Source organism: Phaethon lepturus, unplaced genomic scaffold (genome assembly GCF_000687285.1).
Source record: "Phaethon lepturus isolate BGI_N335 unplaced genomic scaffold, ASM68728v1 scaffold15918, whole genome shotgun sequence".
Lineage (NCBI taxonomy): Eukaryota > Metazoa > Chordata > Aves > Phaethontiformes > Phaethontidae > Phaethon > Phaethon lepturus.
In genome coordinates, this window is record NW_010555635.1 from 56,347 (window position 1) to 74,344 (window position 17,998).

Consider the following 17,998-nt stretch of genomic DNA (forward strand, 5'->3'; position numbering starts at 1 on the left):
CCAGGCCTCCGAGCCAGGCAAGCCCTTTCTCTTAGGGTTGTGGAGCACATCAGCAGCCGTGGAAACCCGGGGTGCAGCTACAGTGTGGTTTTTCTCCCCAGAGTTAAGAGGTGAGGGATTCCCACGCATGCTGAGGAATGCTTCCTCTCCAAGAGCCAAAGTGGTGCTGATCAGGTTATCTGCATGCAAAGCAGGAGCTCCTGGTTTTGTTCATAATTCAGTGGGACCCGGAGCTGGGAGCAGCTGCGTCTTGCAGTTGCCTCTTTCGGGATGCTCTGACTCCTTCTTCTAGCCTTGAGCCAGCCAGTCAAAACCTGCCCACGTTCTGGTTTTGGCATTGAAGCTGTAGGCTGCCCTGCTTCAAGACCTCCAGAAAGCTTATATGATCAACATGCAAATCCTCTCAGCATTAAGAAAATACAGCAGCCCTTTTTGGAGATGCAGTAAAGACCGGGATGTGACCAGCAGGGGCTGCATTTCACTTCATTAGGACACATGCCCTTTTTTTTTGTTTTTTTCTCCCCCTCCTATGAGTCACCTCCCTTAGGCACTGATCCAGCACCATCCACGAGGAGAAAAAGGAGTAAAGCACTTGAGTTCTGCATTTGTTTATTATTACAAAAGTCTCTTCTTCAATGAAAAGTAGCAAAGTATTCACTTGCTACTGAAATTATACTCTGCATTACAGTGTGGGGCTGAAAACTTTTTCTGCCTGTTTCTTTTAAAAAAGAAAAAAAAAAAGGAAAGAAGCTGGGGGAATTCTTGTGCAGTGTCATCTTCGTCATCCTATTCACGTGACCATTAGAGAGAGAGGAAAGTTGTGGCAGAGGAGGGGAAGCGGAAGGTGATTCTCCCAGGGAGGATGGAATGAAAGGCAGTCAAGCACTTGAAAAATGTGATTTTGTCAAGAGGGCTGACTGGCACACAGTCGTAGCACAGTTGGATCCTCTTGGCTCACCTGCGAAATTCCTTATGTGAGGAGGAGGTAGGAAGTTACAAGGAGAGCTTTTTCATGTACAGCTGTGCTGCAAAAAGCGTAGTGTGTAGCAAGTTATCTGCATGTTTTACATAGCAGTTCTTAAATGTTAAAGAGTTTAGTTCAGAGGTGGATCAGACCTTGTTTGGAAAAGACTTAATTTCCTCTTTCCATTTCAGGATTATTCTTTGCAAATTCTTCTGGCTTGCTGTCTGGTCTCGTTTTAAATACAGTTCCACCACTTCCTTTGAGAGGCTAATCAAGGCTACCTAGCACTTAGTGCAAGGGAGTCCTCCCTAGTATTAAGCTCAAATTTTTATATCCTTCCTTTCATCCTGTGTATCATGGTTGCATTTTAGTGTTCCACCTCCAGTACTGTCCAAGTGTATGTGTACTTGAATGCATGCTGTGGAGACTTACAACCACCATATGAAGTGCAGGTTTCAGGGCTCTGTACCTTCCCAAGCTTGTCTGCCGTTCTTGGGTTGCTCTATAGGGTGGCTCAGAGCCACAATTATTGATTTAAATTAGAAAAAGAAGCCAAGTTTCATGTGCTGTGGCTCTGTCTCTCTTCTGAGCTGCAGCAGTGGTCATTTCAGAGCTGCTGGCACATGTTACTGTAACCTGCATCTGTGTCTGAATACTAGCGTTTCTGTGCATGTCCTTATTTTGCCCTTCTTTTTTTGCACTACATTCTCACTTAAAGTGTTGAGTGTTTATTTTTTGGAACTGATGAATGTCATATCATTTTCCTTTTTCATTGTAAGATGCTGAAAGCCAGGCTGACTTGAGCCTGCCTTTCATATTCAAAGTATGCCAGTGTTGTCAGACCAAAATATGTTGTTACAGTCACAATGGGAAAATAACTTCTAAGCACAGCTTTGTTCCTGTTCTCCTTGTATCTTGGCAGGCTAAACAGTGAGGTTGAGCATTTTCAGACTTTCAGCATAACATGTAAGATCTAATCAAGGCAAACTCTTCTGAAGGGAGAAGGCAACACAAATACTACCCCCCCCCCCCCATTATAGTTAGGAAACTTTTTAAGTAAAAGAGGCCTTGGTGAAGGGATTGTTTAACTTTAAAAGAAAGGTTGTGGATGTGGATGTGACTTGGCATCTTCTGCAGTTCAAGCCAAGTTGGGTGATAAATGTTTTCTCGAGGCAGAATGACATCCATATTGCAAAGTAAAAGAGAGAGATGAAGATTGTGTCTATCCTTTGTACTGCTAGGCTTTATCTTCCCGCTTATCTTGGGCTGTAGCTCTAGTAATCTTTTTCCTCTCCACCCTTGACTTGATGTAGTGAAACTTGCTTAACCTGCCAAAGGAACGAACCTGCTGGCTGTAATGTGGACAGGTTGTGACTCCTCTTGAGAGCTCTGGAACCTGCTGCTTTGGTTTCGGATTTTTCTTTTTTCCTTAATGATGGCATGCAGAGAGCTATCACAGCGGCTGTGATATTTGACCTGCACAGTAGAAGTCAAAGGTGCAGTCAGGGTGTCTTCCTGTTTACAGCTCAATAGCTCAGGCTGCTTCCTTTCAAATATGCAAAACTAAAACATGAAGGGATTACCACATTCCTTGCTGTGGGTACAGATTCTGCTCTTGCTTTTAGGGCATGGCAAAAGCACGCACGTTGCAGGAAGGAGAACTGCAAGCTGGGGGCAGCCGATGACTTTGATACCAGACATAGCAAAGCCCTGTCACTGTGGTGCTGAACCCACATTAGCAAGCCCTGCCTTACTAACATATGTTACGCTGCAAACACAGCTGGACTACTTTTGGGACTTGTAGGAGCCAGTATGTTTACATGCATTAGGTCATGGCAGGCAGAGGTGCCAGGTTGGACTGGCACTAACCTGGAGATCTCAACAGTTCTTCCTGTTGGATGTGCCATCACACCCCTCTCAAGTAGGAGAAGCTCCATCAAAACAGGCAGAGTTCAACAGGTGGACAAACGGACGGAGGAAAGAACTCAGCCCTGAGGAAGATGTTTTGCATGGGTGGCTACTAAACAGGAGTTCTGCATACGTGTTACAGGCAGAAAGGAGACTTCAAAAGAAAATAGGAACATAAAAGTCCCACGCTTAAAGTGTAGCAGGTTTTTCTGTTGTTTGTTTTCTGGATGAATGTGATCCAGCTTAACTGCTGTTGCTCTTTAGCTCCCTGAAAAGTAACTGGCCAAGCAGTGCTAGCTATGCATCAGCCAAGCTGCCAGAAGGTTAAGCATGCAGGCCTTGTGTGTGTGTCTGGGGTGGGGGACAGACAGGCACATGCAAAAGCCTCTGTCTCACTTTCAAGAGCTCATAGAAACTGGAAAGCAGTCTTCACCAAAAAGAAAAAAAAAAAAGACCAACAAACCACCTTCCAGGTTTTGCTTTGTCTCTGCAATTGAATACTACGTTTCGTTGTTCCCAGATGCTTTTCGAGTTTTATCTTCAACCACTGTGGACAGAAACCCTAAATAACTGATTTCTTCTCCCTTATTCTTGCATGAATACAGGCAACTGCTCCTCACACTGTTGATTTATCAGCTGCAGGAAGCTCTGGGATTGACTTAGCTAGCATGAGAAGTCAGATCAGTGCCATAAGGGGGGAAAAAAGGACCAAAAAAAAAGAACAAAGACAGTAGGCGGTACAGATGCCTTCCCTGCAGATTTTGTGAGACCAGGTAGCACTGGATTCATGCAGATAAATCAGTTAGCTTTGGTGCCTATGGTGGTGGGGCTACCAGAGGGCCGAGTCAGGGGAGTGCACTGCGCTATGGAGGCTGTGTCAGTGCTCCGACTTTTCCCTGGAGAGAGCCAAACCCTCGGAGCTTCAACCGTCCTTCTGCTCCCAGTCAGGCGATCGGCAGGGGAAGAGGGCAGACAAATTCAGCAGTGCTTCTGTGATGCTGTGCCCAACCTGCTGGGCACATCTGCACACAGAATGCTCTCTCCTCCTTGAACCTTCCACAGTATGACTGACAGACGTCACCAGTGTTCGTCCACCATTTGTGTGACCAGTGGGAGTTACTGGGGGGCTGGGGAAGCCACATTTTACTTCATGTGTACCTGGTCCTCTGAGCAGTCCCAGCCTTGCCAGGCATTGAAAGCAGGCAGTAGCTGAACAGCCATTTTAATCTTGCATTGGTTGTGGTATGTGTGGTGCTTTTGGCTTGAGGCTGTTCCCGCATAGCACCCTCAGAAGCCTGGCTGTAGTTTCAGATGGTAATTTAGATGCCTTTTTTTTTTTTAAAAAGTTCAGAGATTGTGAAAGGAAATGTTAAAAAAAGCATTGTGTGAGGAGACAGTCCTCCCAGCAGCTCCACTGGAGTCTGCCCCATGGGTCAGTTTGGTCTGGTCTGTTATCTTGAAGCATCATGCCCCTGGAATCCAAAGCTAAAATGGATTTTATGTCATAACACCCAAGCAGTTATGAGGACATACAAGACTCATCTAGGTTTACAACATTCTCTCATGTTTGAACATGATAGCATGCAGTCAAGTTAAATGGTATGGTCCTGAGCCGAGTTGGGGGTTTGACTTCTGAAGGATGTGCCCAAATGCCATTAACATTGTCTCCCTTGTGCTGCTTTGAAGTCAGTCGTATGGACAAAGGGCAGCTCACTCCTGCACTCCCACTTCTACCTATCGGAAGCAAAAATTTCCATTGTATGTAGGAACCTAAGTTTGATTTTTTTCCAAAAGCACTGTAAATTTGAAGTGAGGCTAAAGGCCCTACATTTTTTTAAAAAAAGAAAATTTACTATTTGAGCTTTTAGTATTCAGAAAAAGAAGCCCGGGGGCAATACCCTGGAACTAGATGACAGTGTCTTCCTCAGGTTGCAGATACGGAAAACCAAGAGGCAAGCGGGTCAGGTATACAGATATTCATGAGATTGCTTCCTGAGCCATTTTGTCCCTCTCCACTTTCCAGTATCTTTGTGATGAGAAATGGTTGTTTTCCTGGGGAAGCAGGTTTGTGAACACGCTTTGGCAATATGGAGTTTTGCAAGCCAAACTTGCTGCAAGCTTAACAGTGTGACCAGATATATCTTGACTTCAAAGTTGCAGTTGAAATTCGATATTGGGGTGCACCAGTGTGTTAAGGATGAGAAGGAAACAAATGTATATAGGAAATGTTACTCTGACTTTGGCATATTTGATCCATTTGGGGTACTGTCTGAAGCTGTAAAAGGAGAGCCAGCTGAAGATGGGGTGCTTTTTTTGCACTGAGAGAAGTGGATGCCAAGCTGCAGTCTTTTAACTACCAGACTGCCACAAGACTAGAAGGCTGCGCCTGCAGATTACTGTGCGGCAGGGCCTCTTGGATGGTGGAGGATACTCATGGGGCCAGGCAGTCGCGGGGCAAGTGCTGTGCTGTGGGTTGGGGCATGGGAAAAAGCTGCTGGGCTCCCTGCTGCAGCCCTGCGTGGTCCTGGGTGCTGCAAAGGGCCCATGCTGGATTGTGCCCCAGCTATCTTTCCAAAGTGCAGTCTGGTTTATGGGATCTCTGCTGGTATTCTTTAAAGGCAAACCTTAGAAGTGATGGTGGCATTAAAATTATTTACGTGGACTTTCCACACTGATTGGCCTGTTGACAATGTCTTCTTCCTCCTCCTGCTCAGGCACATGAAGATTCATGAGAAGGATCCAAACAGCACAGCAAGCACAACTCCCCCATCGCCGCTGAAGCGCAGGCGATTATCTTCGAAACGGAAGTTCAGTCATGATGCTGAGATGGACAGAGAGGAGAGGACACCTGCAAAAAAGGTTCTTTATGGGGCATGAAGCAAAAGACATTCCTGGCTACCTCCCTAAACTGTCAGCTGTGGAGTTCATATAATCAGCATAGAAATATTAAAACGTGGTCTTGTTACAGCCCTGTTTTAAGATGCCATGCTTATCCTGTGTAGCCAACGCTGTTGTCTGAGATTGAAAATTAATTTCTAATTTTATACGTTGGAAGAATTCAATTTTTAAAATTCCTTATTGTTTAAATTTTTGGGTTTGCTGATGATTTATATTAGATAATTGATGTTGGATGATAAGAGGATGAACTATTCTTTTGCTACTGCAGCTTTTCTTCTAGGTTTTTTTTCTCCCGTTTAATTCACAGTCTTGCAGGATAGTAATTTGAACTTTACAAAAACAGCGTTTACTTCAAAAGCAGCAACAGCTTAAGTCTGGTTTTGTTCTGATCCAGAGGGGGAAAAAAAAAATCTCTAGTACAATTCCGTTTCACAGTAGCATAATCCTGCATTATTGGAGTTGCAAGAGCAACCAGAAAAATACTTATTTGAAGGCTAGACATCTCCGTTAGGGTTTTGTTTATGAAATATTTTAGTGCAATTCAGTCATTTATACAAAATGTATGGTGGCTGCCAAACTTAACTCGACCCTTTCCACTTACTATCTCTAAATGACAAGCTAGTAGCAGTTCCCTTTAGCTCAGTATCCCTTGTTCTGTGCATGCTTTTCTCCCTGTAATCAGAAGAGGGCTATAGAAAACATGCAGAAGTTCATTGCTTTTCCCTGGACCACTTGAGTTAGCAGTTGGCAGTATCTCAGTGGCATAAATAATTTAGGCTGACAGCTTGCCTGGCTTTCTGAAGGGGGAGGAATGCTAGTTCAGTGGTATATAAACATATGGGTTTATAAGTTGTTCAAATCGCAGTCTCTCATTAGAACTGATGCATCCATGACTTAGCTGCACACTTTTTCTCCTACTGAGCCTCCTTCTCTGTTGTGCACGTTCTCACGCACACGCAGAGGCTCTGTCGCTTATCCTCTCTCCGTTGCTGAAATGAGTCATTTCTGGTCTCCCTGCAGCAAAGTTACGGGTGAAGACTGCTAATTCGTTTTTAAGAAAAGGACTTTGAATGGATTGCATGTTTGGTTTGTTGCTTAAAATTTGGTCTAGCGAGGTTTTTTTCCCTCTCTCTGAAGGTTGTCGAGGATGGTCACTCCGGTGAAGGGGATAAAAAGGCTGAGGAGGAAGTTTATCATTGTCCAGTGTGTTTCAAAGATTTTTATTGCAAGTATGGGCTGGAGTCCCACATGGAAACACATCCAGACAATTCACTGAGGTAAGAAATAGCCCCAAGAGTGTTTCTGGTCACCAGATGGCCTGAGGGAGCCTGCTGGGGAGGGGCAGGAGCAGCCCCTGCACTGTTATCTGCCCCTGCTTTGTGATTTTTTTAACAGATTTTTAAATGTTTCTGCCTCATCTTGCATTACCAGGGTGCTGTGTGGCTTAATTTTATTATTTTTTGCAAATACAGGAAATCTTGCTAGTTAATAGCTGGGAATGTTTTTAGAAGAAATTAAAGCACCCCTTCCTCCCCTCCAAACCCATCACTGTTGTTACATACAACAGTACAATGCCAACGGTGCAGAATTTTAACAAGTTAAACTAAAGATGCTTAAAACATGAAGCAAAACTTGATAAAAGTATTCAGGTACCAGCCTATGAGATTATTCTGCCTGGGGAGAAGGCGGCGGCTGGATATAAAGGTTTTGTTGTCTGTTGTAGGAGCGAGTGAAGATGGATGAGTTTCTGGTTCCAGACTTACAATAAAATGTGCTATGCTTTTCTGCGTGTTGAGGTTAGGGAATGATTTGGATTTTGGCTTAAATCAGCTTCTCTTAACAAGGAAACATTAGTTATTAATTGTTTGGGAAGGTGCTTGGGTATTGTGTTTTTTGGTTCAAGTAATTGCCCCTGATAATGTAGAAAAGCACCTATTTTAGAAAGGGAGATTGTCCATTTGCAGAAGCTTGTCAGTGTTTTAAGCTTATTTTGGGACATTGGGCTCTGATGATCTTTTCAGATGTGTGCAGAATTCAGCATCTTGAAGTACCAGCACTCTCCCTTGAATATAGTTTCTTAATAGAATGGCATGGAGCAGAGCCATCCCATTCTATTAAGCGGGATTAATTCTATTAACTTTTATTTTTTTTTTTTAAATTAGAAAACCTTTGTAAATACGTGTAAAAAACATTTTTAAAGGCATTGTAAGTGCTGTAATTATTAGGGAAAGGAGTTAGAAAGCTCTTTCTTAAACTCAGTCCAGAAAATAGTATTTAATTGAACGGATTTTGCTGTTTCTGAAGTAAATGAAGTAAATTTTCATTATAGAGCAAAACTGAAACAGTTGTTCTCTGCTTAAGAGCTCTGCAGCCCCACAAAAGGGAGTCAGAGATAATTTTGCCATACGCTTTGCACTTCAGAGAAAGTGGCTGTCATATTAGGCTTATCCTGGCATTAGCCTCATTTTGAAGCTTCTGTGAAAGATGTGAGCTCTTTGCAAAGTTATATGCCATGGACCTGAGTGGAGAGGTGGATTCTCTTTCTTTGATGGATAAAATGTAAAAGAGCAGATACCCTTCTAGCTTGGCAGCTTTGCAGTCTGCTGTGGTGAGGCAGAAAGAGACACTGGCTGTGCAAACATGCTGTTCCTCTTCATGCAACTCTTGCTCTAGGATTAGGAGACTTGCTTTTGGATAATACTCTTCTGAAATGGATTTTGCTACCCTTGATTGTGTTGAGCAACAAAGACTAAAATGTGTCCCTAAATCAAAGCCACGATTGTCAAGCTCTGTGGGCATGAGTTAAGGGTGGTGTTGGGATGCTGGTCTTTATGGACTTGTTTAAACGATGGTATGGGGTTTTTTGTCAAATACATGCTTTAGCAATTTAAGACATGTCAGCGGAGATAGAATAGGACAAGGAAGCTTGGTTCTCCCTGGTCGACTAACATATTCAAATGCAACTTGCCCTGCCTATCTGGTTTAAAACACACCCTTTGTCTTAGTCTAGACAAGTCAAATGCAACTGTTTGGCCCAACCTAGCAGAAAATCCTCTGGTAAGCAGGGGAGTCTGGGCTGCTGTTAAGGTGACTCTTTCATCCCCCCAAAAATGGGTTAAGATCCTTGGCAGGCAGGGGCTGTAGTCCCCCAGTTCCCAGGGTTCTGCAAGACTGTAGGATTCAACAAGGTACGCTGAATGTGGCATGCCATTCACAGTTCTGAGTTCATGTGACTAAAATGATTCCTCTTGGTGAGGCTTAGGGGTGTTTTTTGAGCGAAAGAGATGAAGAAAATAAAATATTTTGCTAGAATGTGAGAGCAGGAGGCATGTGTGTATGAGTGTGCTTGTGGTGGGGGAGCAAACTGCAGAATATTAGAAGGTGTTCCTCAAATCCTGGTGTTCCCTTATTGTAGAAGGCAAGGTGGAAGAGCTCACCTTAAAGTTCAAACAAACAAAAAATGTGTAGCAGCTGTGTTTTGAGCAAAGGGCAGGGAGCAGTCTCTTTTTATTGCCAATATTGTAAAAGTAGAGTCACTTGATCAGGACTTCGGTGAGGCAGGTATCAGATGTTCTGCAGCCCAGAGCCAGATGCTCTGGCTCTGGCAGTCCGTTTGGGGCTACTGCTGTAGGTAGCCCAGCACAGACTGTTTTGTCACGACCAAAAATAAGCGATGCTCAATCTGCCTAGCCATGCCGTTCTTTGTAAACCACAGGGCAAACCTCCGACTCCTTTTTGCTCCCCCGGTAGTTAGTGTAAAAACGATGGCAGACATTGGCTCTGGAGCCGTGCACCATCCTGCACCGCCTTGATAGCGGTACAGCCTCCCTTCAGGGATGCACCCCAGCAGTAGCAAAGTGCTGGGGTGGGCAGGAGCTTCTGCCTGGCTTCCTTGTGGTCCTTTAATCCTGCCATTGTAGTGCTGCTGTGTAAATACAGCCTCTTGCCCCAGAACTGTCTGAGTCTGTCTGTCCTGGCCCCCCTCAGCGAAGTAGCAGAAAAGGTAAGGCTGGCTGGCAGCGCCCGGATGAGTGTGTGAGCAGCTAATTTACAGGGTGGGCCATTACCCTTCCAGATACTGTCAAATGAACAACTTCAAATCACAGGGTTAGCTGTTCAAAGCCAGATGAAAAGACACCCCGCATTGTCTTCCCCAGTACTGCTTTTTCATGTAAAGCCGCGGGCCGGGAGCACCTCATTGTTTACTTGCAGCAGAATAAACAATACATAATCCACTGATTGTGTAGAGAGGCTCCCACTTGGGAGAGTATCTCTTGATTATGTAAAATCCTAAATCGTGCATCTTTGTCTCCTAATTATGACAAGAACTACCCTGCTCTTGGGAGCAATAATAGGGCCCTTTGTCCAGCTGACAATGGGCTGTGGCACTGCATCTCCTTCATGGCATTAGCCCCCCTGGTCAGTCCCTGTCCCTTTGAAGCTCTGGGACCTGCACCCTAATTAGTGCCATGAGCTGGTCCCAGTGAGGTTGTCTGCAGCCCCATTAGCAGTGGGAAGTGGCCCGGGGGTGCCTTCTGACCCCCTTTGCCTCTCTACCTGGATTATTTAAAGAAGACGTCTGTTTCTCTGCAGCTGGGGCCTCAGGACACCGTCTATTTTGGTGAGTTTGTATCTGAGTGTTGGTATAATTAGCAGAGCTCTGAAAGGCTGTGCAGCCAATAGGGAAAATGAGAAACATCACAGACGGGGTAACTACTCTGGAAACTTTTGTGGCTGAGGGTTGCTGTCAAACGTGGTAATGTGCTTGTAAAGGTTGCCTGACAGACAGCTCTGAGCAACATCAGCAGTGCAAGCAAGGGAGGCATGAGGATTTCCTGGGGAGAAACCTCTCAAGGCACTATGTGAGGTTTCTCCTCTTTCCTTTGGCAAGTACAATGGAAAGGTTTAAAGTAAAACGTGAGGCTTCTTAAAAAGTACATGCGCTATAAAATTTCTCTGTTGGGTTTCGCTGTAACCAGAGCATACCCTTTATATTTCCTCTTCTCCTCCAGGAGGCTTCTTACAGTACCCACTGTAGGAATAGCTGAAGGTATTTTTAATTTTGACTTCCTCATAGCAGCAAGGAGACGCTTATGCTGCCTCTCATGCCTGTGTATCTTCCTGGGGAGAGGAGGAGGGAGGTGGTGACAGCATTGCAGCTACCTCCTTCCTTAGAGATGTGTTTCAACATCAGTTCTTAGCCAGGATAATTGCGCAGGTTGAACATGGTAAAAGCTTGGATCATAACGAGTGTTATGGGGACTTTCTGATGACATTTGGTTCAGTGTGGCATTGCCTTCAGTTACAGGATTTGATTTAACTTTTTATAGGAGACAAGGAATAAATGGACATTGCAGAGTGTGAAAGACACTGTCTACCTCAGTCACTGAGCTGACCTGGTGACCAGAACCAGTAGATGCCTGTTGCCGTGAATGGATTCAGGGTAGATGAAGTTTTTTGACCTTTTACAGAGCATGTCCGAACAGTGATATGATGTATGAAGCTTTGTAACCTGCCAAATCCCAGGCATATTTTCACAAGGACAGCAAAAGCAGTTCTCTTGCCCCAGAGTGATGTGCTTCTGTAGAACTTCCAAACAAAGAAAACCAAAAGCCATTCACAGTCCACCTTGTTCTTCAAAACCGCCTACCCAAGTTTTGCTGAAACTTGTAAAGACAAATTGGCTAGAGGTGGAGTGCCACCATGAAAGGCTGTTGTTTTGAGCAGTTAGATCAGTAACAGGCATAGCAACAGAAGATCTCAGGTCCTGGAATGGAAAGTGTCAGGACACTGTGACCATTGGTGTCTGTTGTCATCTGCCTCCAGTTTTGCCAGGGTAACCACTGTGAGCGCTTGTTTCTGAAAACACACCCAGCTTGAAAGTGCTATAGTTGTGTCTTGGTGTTAACTGGCTTCACGCAGGAGTGGAAAATTTAAATGCACTAGGAATGGTCTGCTGGACTCGGTGGGTAAATTGTTTCACAAGATGTCACGTGCACTTGCGATTCAGTCAAGCTGGTCACCAGGTTTCCCCCTTTGCCAGCATATCCCCGTTCTTCAGTTCATGGTGCCAGGTGATGGGATGCTGCAAGGCACCTGGACCTACATCCCAAACTTAAATCATTTTAGCCGATGCACATGAGGATTTAAGTCAAGACGAAAGGAAGTGATTCCTGTTTTTGCCAATGCCTAATTAAGCAACTTTAGGAATTCACTTTCTAGCTTTTCTCTCCTTATATAGTAGGGAGTAATCCTACTAACTTCACTTTTGTGAAGCACATTGGTTTCTACACATGGTCAGGCTTTTGTGGGAAGAGGGTGTTAGTGACATTGCAAACTTACAAGAGTGAATGTGTCTGAAAACTAAATGTTGTTTGCAATTTACATTACTTGTGAGACAAAACTGCGGTAGGGAGAGGAAGTTTTTTCCTTGTAATTGATACTACTGTTACTGGAAGCAACTTGAGTCACGAGTGACAAGTAGTCTTCATGCAGCATTATGAAATTTCATACTGCTTTTCCATTTCTGTCACAACTGTTGGTGTGCATATAGATAAGCCTCATTCCTTGTTAGCACTTCAAAATATAAAATGTTGTGCTCTTTTAATGTGGCTGGATAATTCTGAGGTGGTTGTATCCTACATGATTGTTGAGTACTGAGAGAGAGATGGAGAGCACTCCAGCACAGACATGTTCATGGACCTCCCTGACCTTTGGTTTTTGCACACTATACTTTGGCCCCGATACTTCCTTTCTTAGTCATTGTTTGAGATTGTACCAGTAAGGATAGTTTAGTCAGGAATTGCTGCTAGAGTTACTGAACACTAACCGAGTCAATGCTACAAGGCTTATTATAGCCAAGGACGGAGACGCGCAAGGGTCAGTTGTGTGGCATGGACAGTTGGGCCGAGTCTACTGCTCTGCTCTGCAAGCTGCTTGCTCAGTGTCTTGCTGATAGGAGCTAGGAACCGAATCCTCATCTCTGTTGCAGCATTTTCAGTGCAGAAGAAAGTCCATAAGCCAGCTGGTGATGATGAAATCCAGCTCTGGTAAATGCTAGGACCAAAAATATGCTGTGGTACAATGCAACTCTTAATGTTGATAAGGCAGAAGAGAGGGTATGCAAGCAAGCTGGTGAATGCATCCTTTTACTGAGCAAATAGAGAAGTAAAATCAGTGGATTGAGTATCTGTCTGTATGCTGGCTTGCAAAAGCAGACTAGAGCTGCATTTTAACTGCTTTCTGAAGTTTCTGTTCAGAAAAGAGAGATGGGAAACATCTGAAGAGCAGCGCAAGTCCAACGCTGGCCTAGAAGTGGTCAGCTCACATCAGAGAGCTCATTGTACAAGGAGACTGGGAATCCAGAGCAGCCGTGTAAAAATACCAGATAGTGAATGGACACAGGGACTGACGCTCTCGTGTGAAACTGTGTGGTGTATCACATGGTGTTGAATATCTTAGCTTGGTTGCAAGAATAGAAAGTGGGTAAAATGCAAAGCTGACTGCAGAGGAAAGCTGCTCGTAAAAGGGAATACAGAAGGGAAATTATTAGCATGCCTGCCTGATCCTGATGACCAGGGTTTGTTTATACGCAGGCTCTCTCAAAGTGCGGGCTGCTGCTTATTGTGTTAGCAGTCACGTCTGTGTGCTGAGCATAGCTTACCTGCGAATGTAGATAAGGGCAAGGGTGTTCAGTCCAGATTCAGTTGCGCCTATTTGTAAGCCCTGTTGTCACCAGTGGATGGTTATAGGATAGACAGGCGCTTATAGATGTGTTTCTTCTTATGTTACTTGTGAAGAGTGGTGTTGCTTTTTTAACATGGTAGACACGTAGTTTGTTTTTTTTAACTCTTGCTGTTAATTCTAAAACTACACAAGTACTTGGCTTCCATATTTGAAAGATGTGTTAGAAGGCAGGAAGAGCTTTCGTTTTCTTACCCTGAAAGAATACCAGAAGGTTCACTTGAGTTTGTGTGCACAAGTAATGATTTTTATTCTGGATGCTGTGCAGCTTCCAATTTTGGTAGCTGTAGAGGACTGTATTGGCCATGTGCTTTTTTTTCCCCAGGTATGCTTGCCCTAATTATTATACCCTTCATCGTTATTTATGTTGATCTTCAGCCCTTGCTCTGTGATTCTGTCCAGCCAATGTCTTGACACTTCTGGTTTTTAAAACTTTTACCTTTATTAAGTAAAAAGGTAATTATGAGAAAATTGACTACTTTGTGCAAGTGTCTGCAGGCCATCTCCCATTTTCCTTTATTTGTTCTTAGTTGCATATTAATTCTGTTGAAGTAAATGGTAGAGTAAGCTGCTGTTCCACTGGAGCAGAGCTATTTAAATCTGGTACTGCTGAAGTGTTGCTGGTACATGCAATTCACTACAATGTTCAGAAGAAGTGAAATCTTTCTTCCTGATTTTTCTTTGCTCGCACACAAAGAAAGCTAAAAGATGGCACAGAATGGCTTGTGCCTTTTTACTAAACCTTATAGCAGTTAACTACACTTAAGTTACTCTGATGGTGGGAGTCATGATACGCCGGTATGGACACTGGCTCTGCAGCATGCTGACAAGTTTCTGAGGCACGACATCACCCTGGTTTATATCTGATCTGTCCTGGCTTCTACATGATACTTTTCTCGTCTGGACCACAGCACGGCTGTAGGAATGCACATAGCATTGTGCATCCCTCTATTAATAGAAGGGCTGGCGCAGTGGTGTCAGCCTTTGCTGCACCCAAGGGTGGCTTCTTTGAGGGAGAAGATTAAAGGGAGCAACGGGATACGTTGGTAACAGAATTGGACAGCCAGTGGGGAGATGGGAAGGAGTTAAAGTTAAAAGTCCCACCTTTGCTGAGGAGGTGAAGCAGCGTGCACTGAAATTCTGGTAAGCTGTGTCGGTACCTCCGTGCACTGGGAAAGGGGAGGGGAGCCTCCCTCACCCATTGTGTCTGGCAGGGAGTTGGCTTCTGGTGCTGCTGTGCCGCTTGCGGTTTCGGCAGTGACCCCTGGCATTGGGCGAGGTGGAGATGGGAGAGCAGCAGGTCCTTCGGGGTCAGGCACGCTGCGATGCTGCAGGGGAAGGAGGCAGGAACGGTCATCGCAGGACAGCGGGAGGACCCACAGGGAGCCTCGGGAGGGAGACAGGAGCCACGTTCGGAGCACTGCTGCTTTTCCATCACTCATCTGCAGCAAGTGGGAGAGATTAGTGCAGCTGTTGGATGTTATTTCCCAGGGCCCTGGGTGTGGAGGCCAGGAAGGGTTTTTCATCCAAAAGGAGATGAGAGTCTGGACCTGGGTGGGGTTGCACAGGAGCAGAAACCAATTTGCTCTCTCTCATCTCCCTCCTTTTGCCTTGCCCCAAAAGAAGTGAGGGAGAAGCAAAGGAATCCTTTCCTGAAGAGGAGTATGTCTGTAACCTGCTGGTTTTATTTTCATAGGTAGTGAAAGCCCTTAGTTTAAAACCATACTTTCTCCTTCTCCCTCTCCTTGTCAGCCTCCTCTGCAGCATGCGTTACTGGCATGGAGGCTGGGAGCCTGCCCCTGTCCCTGGTGTGGATGTGAGTTGGGGAAAGGCCCATCTTTGTCTTCTGCTCAGTAGTATTGTCTTTAGGTCAGCATAGGCTTTTCTTTGCTCAAAAGGAGAGATGTGTTAATTCTGCAAATAATGTGAGACAGAAAAGAGAATAATAACGACAAAGGTAGAAATTCATATACAGTATGTATTAGGAATTTCAGTGGGAGGAGGTAGATGACTTAATAACATAACTGTGTACTAAGCACTTCTGTCTCAGGATACGTTTCATTCTTGTTTTGTTTTCCTTGCTTCTGTCTGTGCAGTTGCTAAAGAGCACAGATGGGAAAGGAACAAAATGATACTAAGCTTTTTATTTTAGAGAAGGCCTAGAAGTTAACACTGATTTTAGTTGTTGATGTCCATAATATGGGTAGCATAGTGTTAATGACCTGCATGGGTGACAACTTCAGGTCTTGGTCTACTCTTGTGTGGTGTCAGAAGTATGAGTAGAAGAATGCTAAATGTCCTGTTACGTTTCTCACCACCAGTCTCAGGTAATGCAGAACATAGTTTTTGTTTAATTTCCTGGTAACAGAATGATGGATATAAATATTTGGCATTTGCATCTTGACTACTGAAATACAGAATTTAGCAGGATTGAATGTTTGACTGCATTACCCTTAATAAAAATCAAGACTGATTAATTTTGCTTAAAATTTGGCTCTACATTTGCTTTCTAAAATGTCTGTCCTTTTCTTAAAGGAAAAAAGCTATTTCCCTTGCTGACAAATTGGAGTTGGCTCAGAGGAGATTGTAATGCAAGGCAACAGGCATCGCTTATGTGAACTTTTCTTGCATAGGTGCTGCTTGTCATAAGTGTAGCAAATCCTGGCTTGCTTCTTGAACAAGCTGCACAAAGCATTGACTATTTCTTAAAGCCTGTTAAAATGCTTTTATATCCTAATTAGCATTACAGATTTCAGGAATACTAACTTACTTTAGTAGAAAGCTTTTTAATGGTGTGTTTTTACACAGAGACCTTGTCCGCATTTAAAAAAAAATGACAAAGGTGCACTGGTGTAGTAATAATTAAACAGACTCGCCTGGTGTGATACGTGGCATGAGCACCAAGGTCAGACTGGTCATTGCACTGTCATTGCACAGTTATATTTCAGTTCTGCTTTTGTGTTTTAACAGTTCTGTTTTCTCACCAGCTTGCTTTGTAACACCTCTGCCAGCAAGCCAGAGCCCTAGTATTATATGCACATTGTACAGGTATGAACGACTCCGAAACATAAAGGCAACTGAGGATGAAGCTAATTTTAAAGTGGTCTTAGCTTGCTAAAAGCAGGGTTTTTTCCTTTTTACTTAAAATTGAATCTCTATGCTTGGAACTGAAAAGCTTTATTCTTTCTGCTCTGTAATCATATTTATAGAAAAATGGAAAACTGTGGCCAAGACTAGCAATCACATGATAACACAGCAGCTTTTATTTGCTACATCTGGAAACTTACCTTGCAAGTAGAGTGCTTTTATCTCCGCTCAGGTGTTGAGCCATTGCTCTGCCTGTTCTACTAACAACCTCAGAACCTGTTCCCATCTCTGTTCTCTGCAGCCATACCATCCATGTTTGACTTGGCACTACACATGAGCAGACTTGTGAAATTGTAAGGAGAGGGGGTGTTTTTTTGGTGTTTTCTTTTGTCGTTTTTTAAAGTCCATCATGAGCAAAGTATTACCATATGTTCCAGATGCTTTATTTGATATGTTGGACTTCTCAGACTTTCCACAATTATTTAACTTTCTTTTTTAAAGCAATTTAAGCAAGATGAAAAAATGTTCCTATCACCTAGGATTCCTTTCTCTTGTCCTTCTTAGACTGTGGTTTTAGATTTAAAAATACTGTACGCAGTGAAAATACCTAAAGATGGAAAATAGTACTGATGACAAAACAGAGACATTAATTGTTAGGCCTCCTTAAAAAAATTAATGCTTCCAGTTAATGCATTGTTAGGCATGGCAACTTACTCCATTTTAAATTAACACAAACCTTAGTCAATGCACCATGATGCTTGCCTTAACTAGTTAGGTTTTGAAGCTTAGTAGTTGTGGTGGTACACGTCCGTATCTGCATTGCTAATTGTATTTGAAGCTCAAGTCATGTCATTTAGGACAAATTTGGACTCCCTTCCTACTTGAGGTTAGTGGGAGGGAACTCGACAAAAGCACACACACACGACAAAAACGTTGTGCATGCACTTGGGCAAACAGGCTGTGTATTTTAAATAGCTTGCATCCGTAGCGAAGACTGACAAGCCCAAGTGAGGTCTGCAAGCCCGAGAGACCTGCCGAGCTGGCGGCGCGGTGGCACCCCTCGGCATCAGGAGCGGCTTTACAATGACCTCCCTTGTCCTTTGCGAGCGGTGCGGGCGCGAGGTGCCAGCGCGGGCGCTGGAGCCCGCCTGGGGTGCCTGTCCTGCAGAGCCTGCTCCGCGTGTCTCCCAGGGAGAGCTTTTCTCAAGCTGGTCTTATTCCAGCGCTCCAAGCTGCATCTGCCTCTACAGGTGTGCCTGGCCCACGGGGGAAAGGAGGGCATCCACAAGTCCCTCCTGTGGTCCAGCTCCCGTGTGATCTGTAAACTGTGACACCAGGGGAAGGTGCTGAGCCGGGATGCAGAGCATTTATATGCCCTGAAGGGCCTGCATCTTGAGA

The 17,998-nt window shown here is 44.3% G+C and overlaps 1 protein-coding gene across 1 annotated transcript in view; it reads left to right on the forward strand.

Annotated features, from left to right (window-relative positions):
* Nucleotides 1-17,998, forward strand: part of RREB1 (ras responsive element binding protein 1) — a gene marked incomplete at its 3' end in the record, with an annotated part of 53,623 nt that overhangs the window by 20,834 nt on the left and 14,791 nt on the right. Inside the window, 2 exon segments of the mRNA XM_010292236.1 lie at nucleotides 5,587-5,731; nucleotides 6,908-7,047. Of these exon segments, the coding sequence (XP_010290538.1) occupies nucleotides 5,587-5,731; nucleotides 6,908-7,047 (285 nt within the window).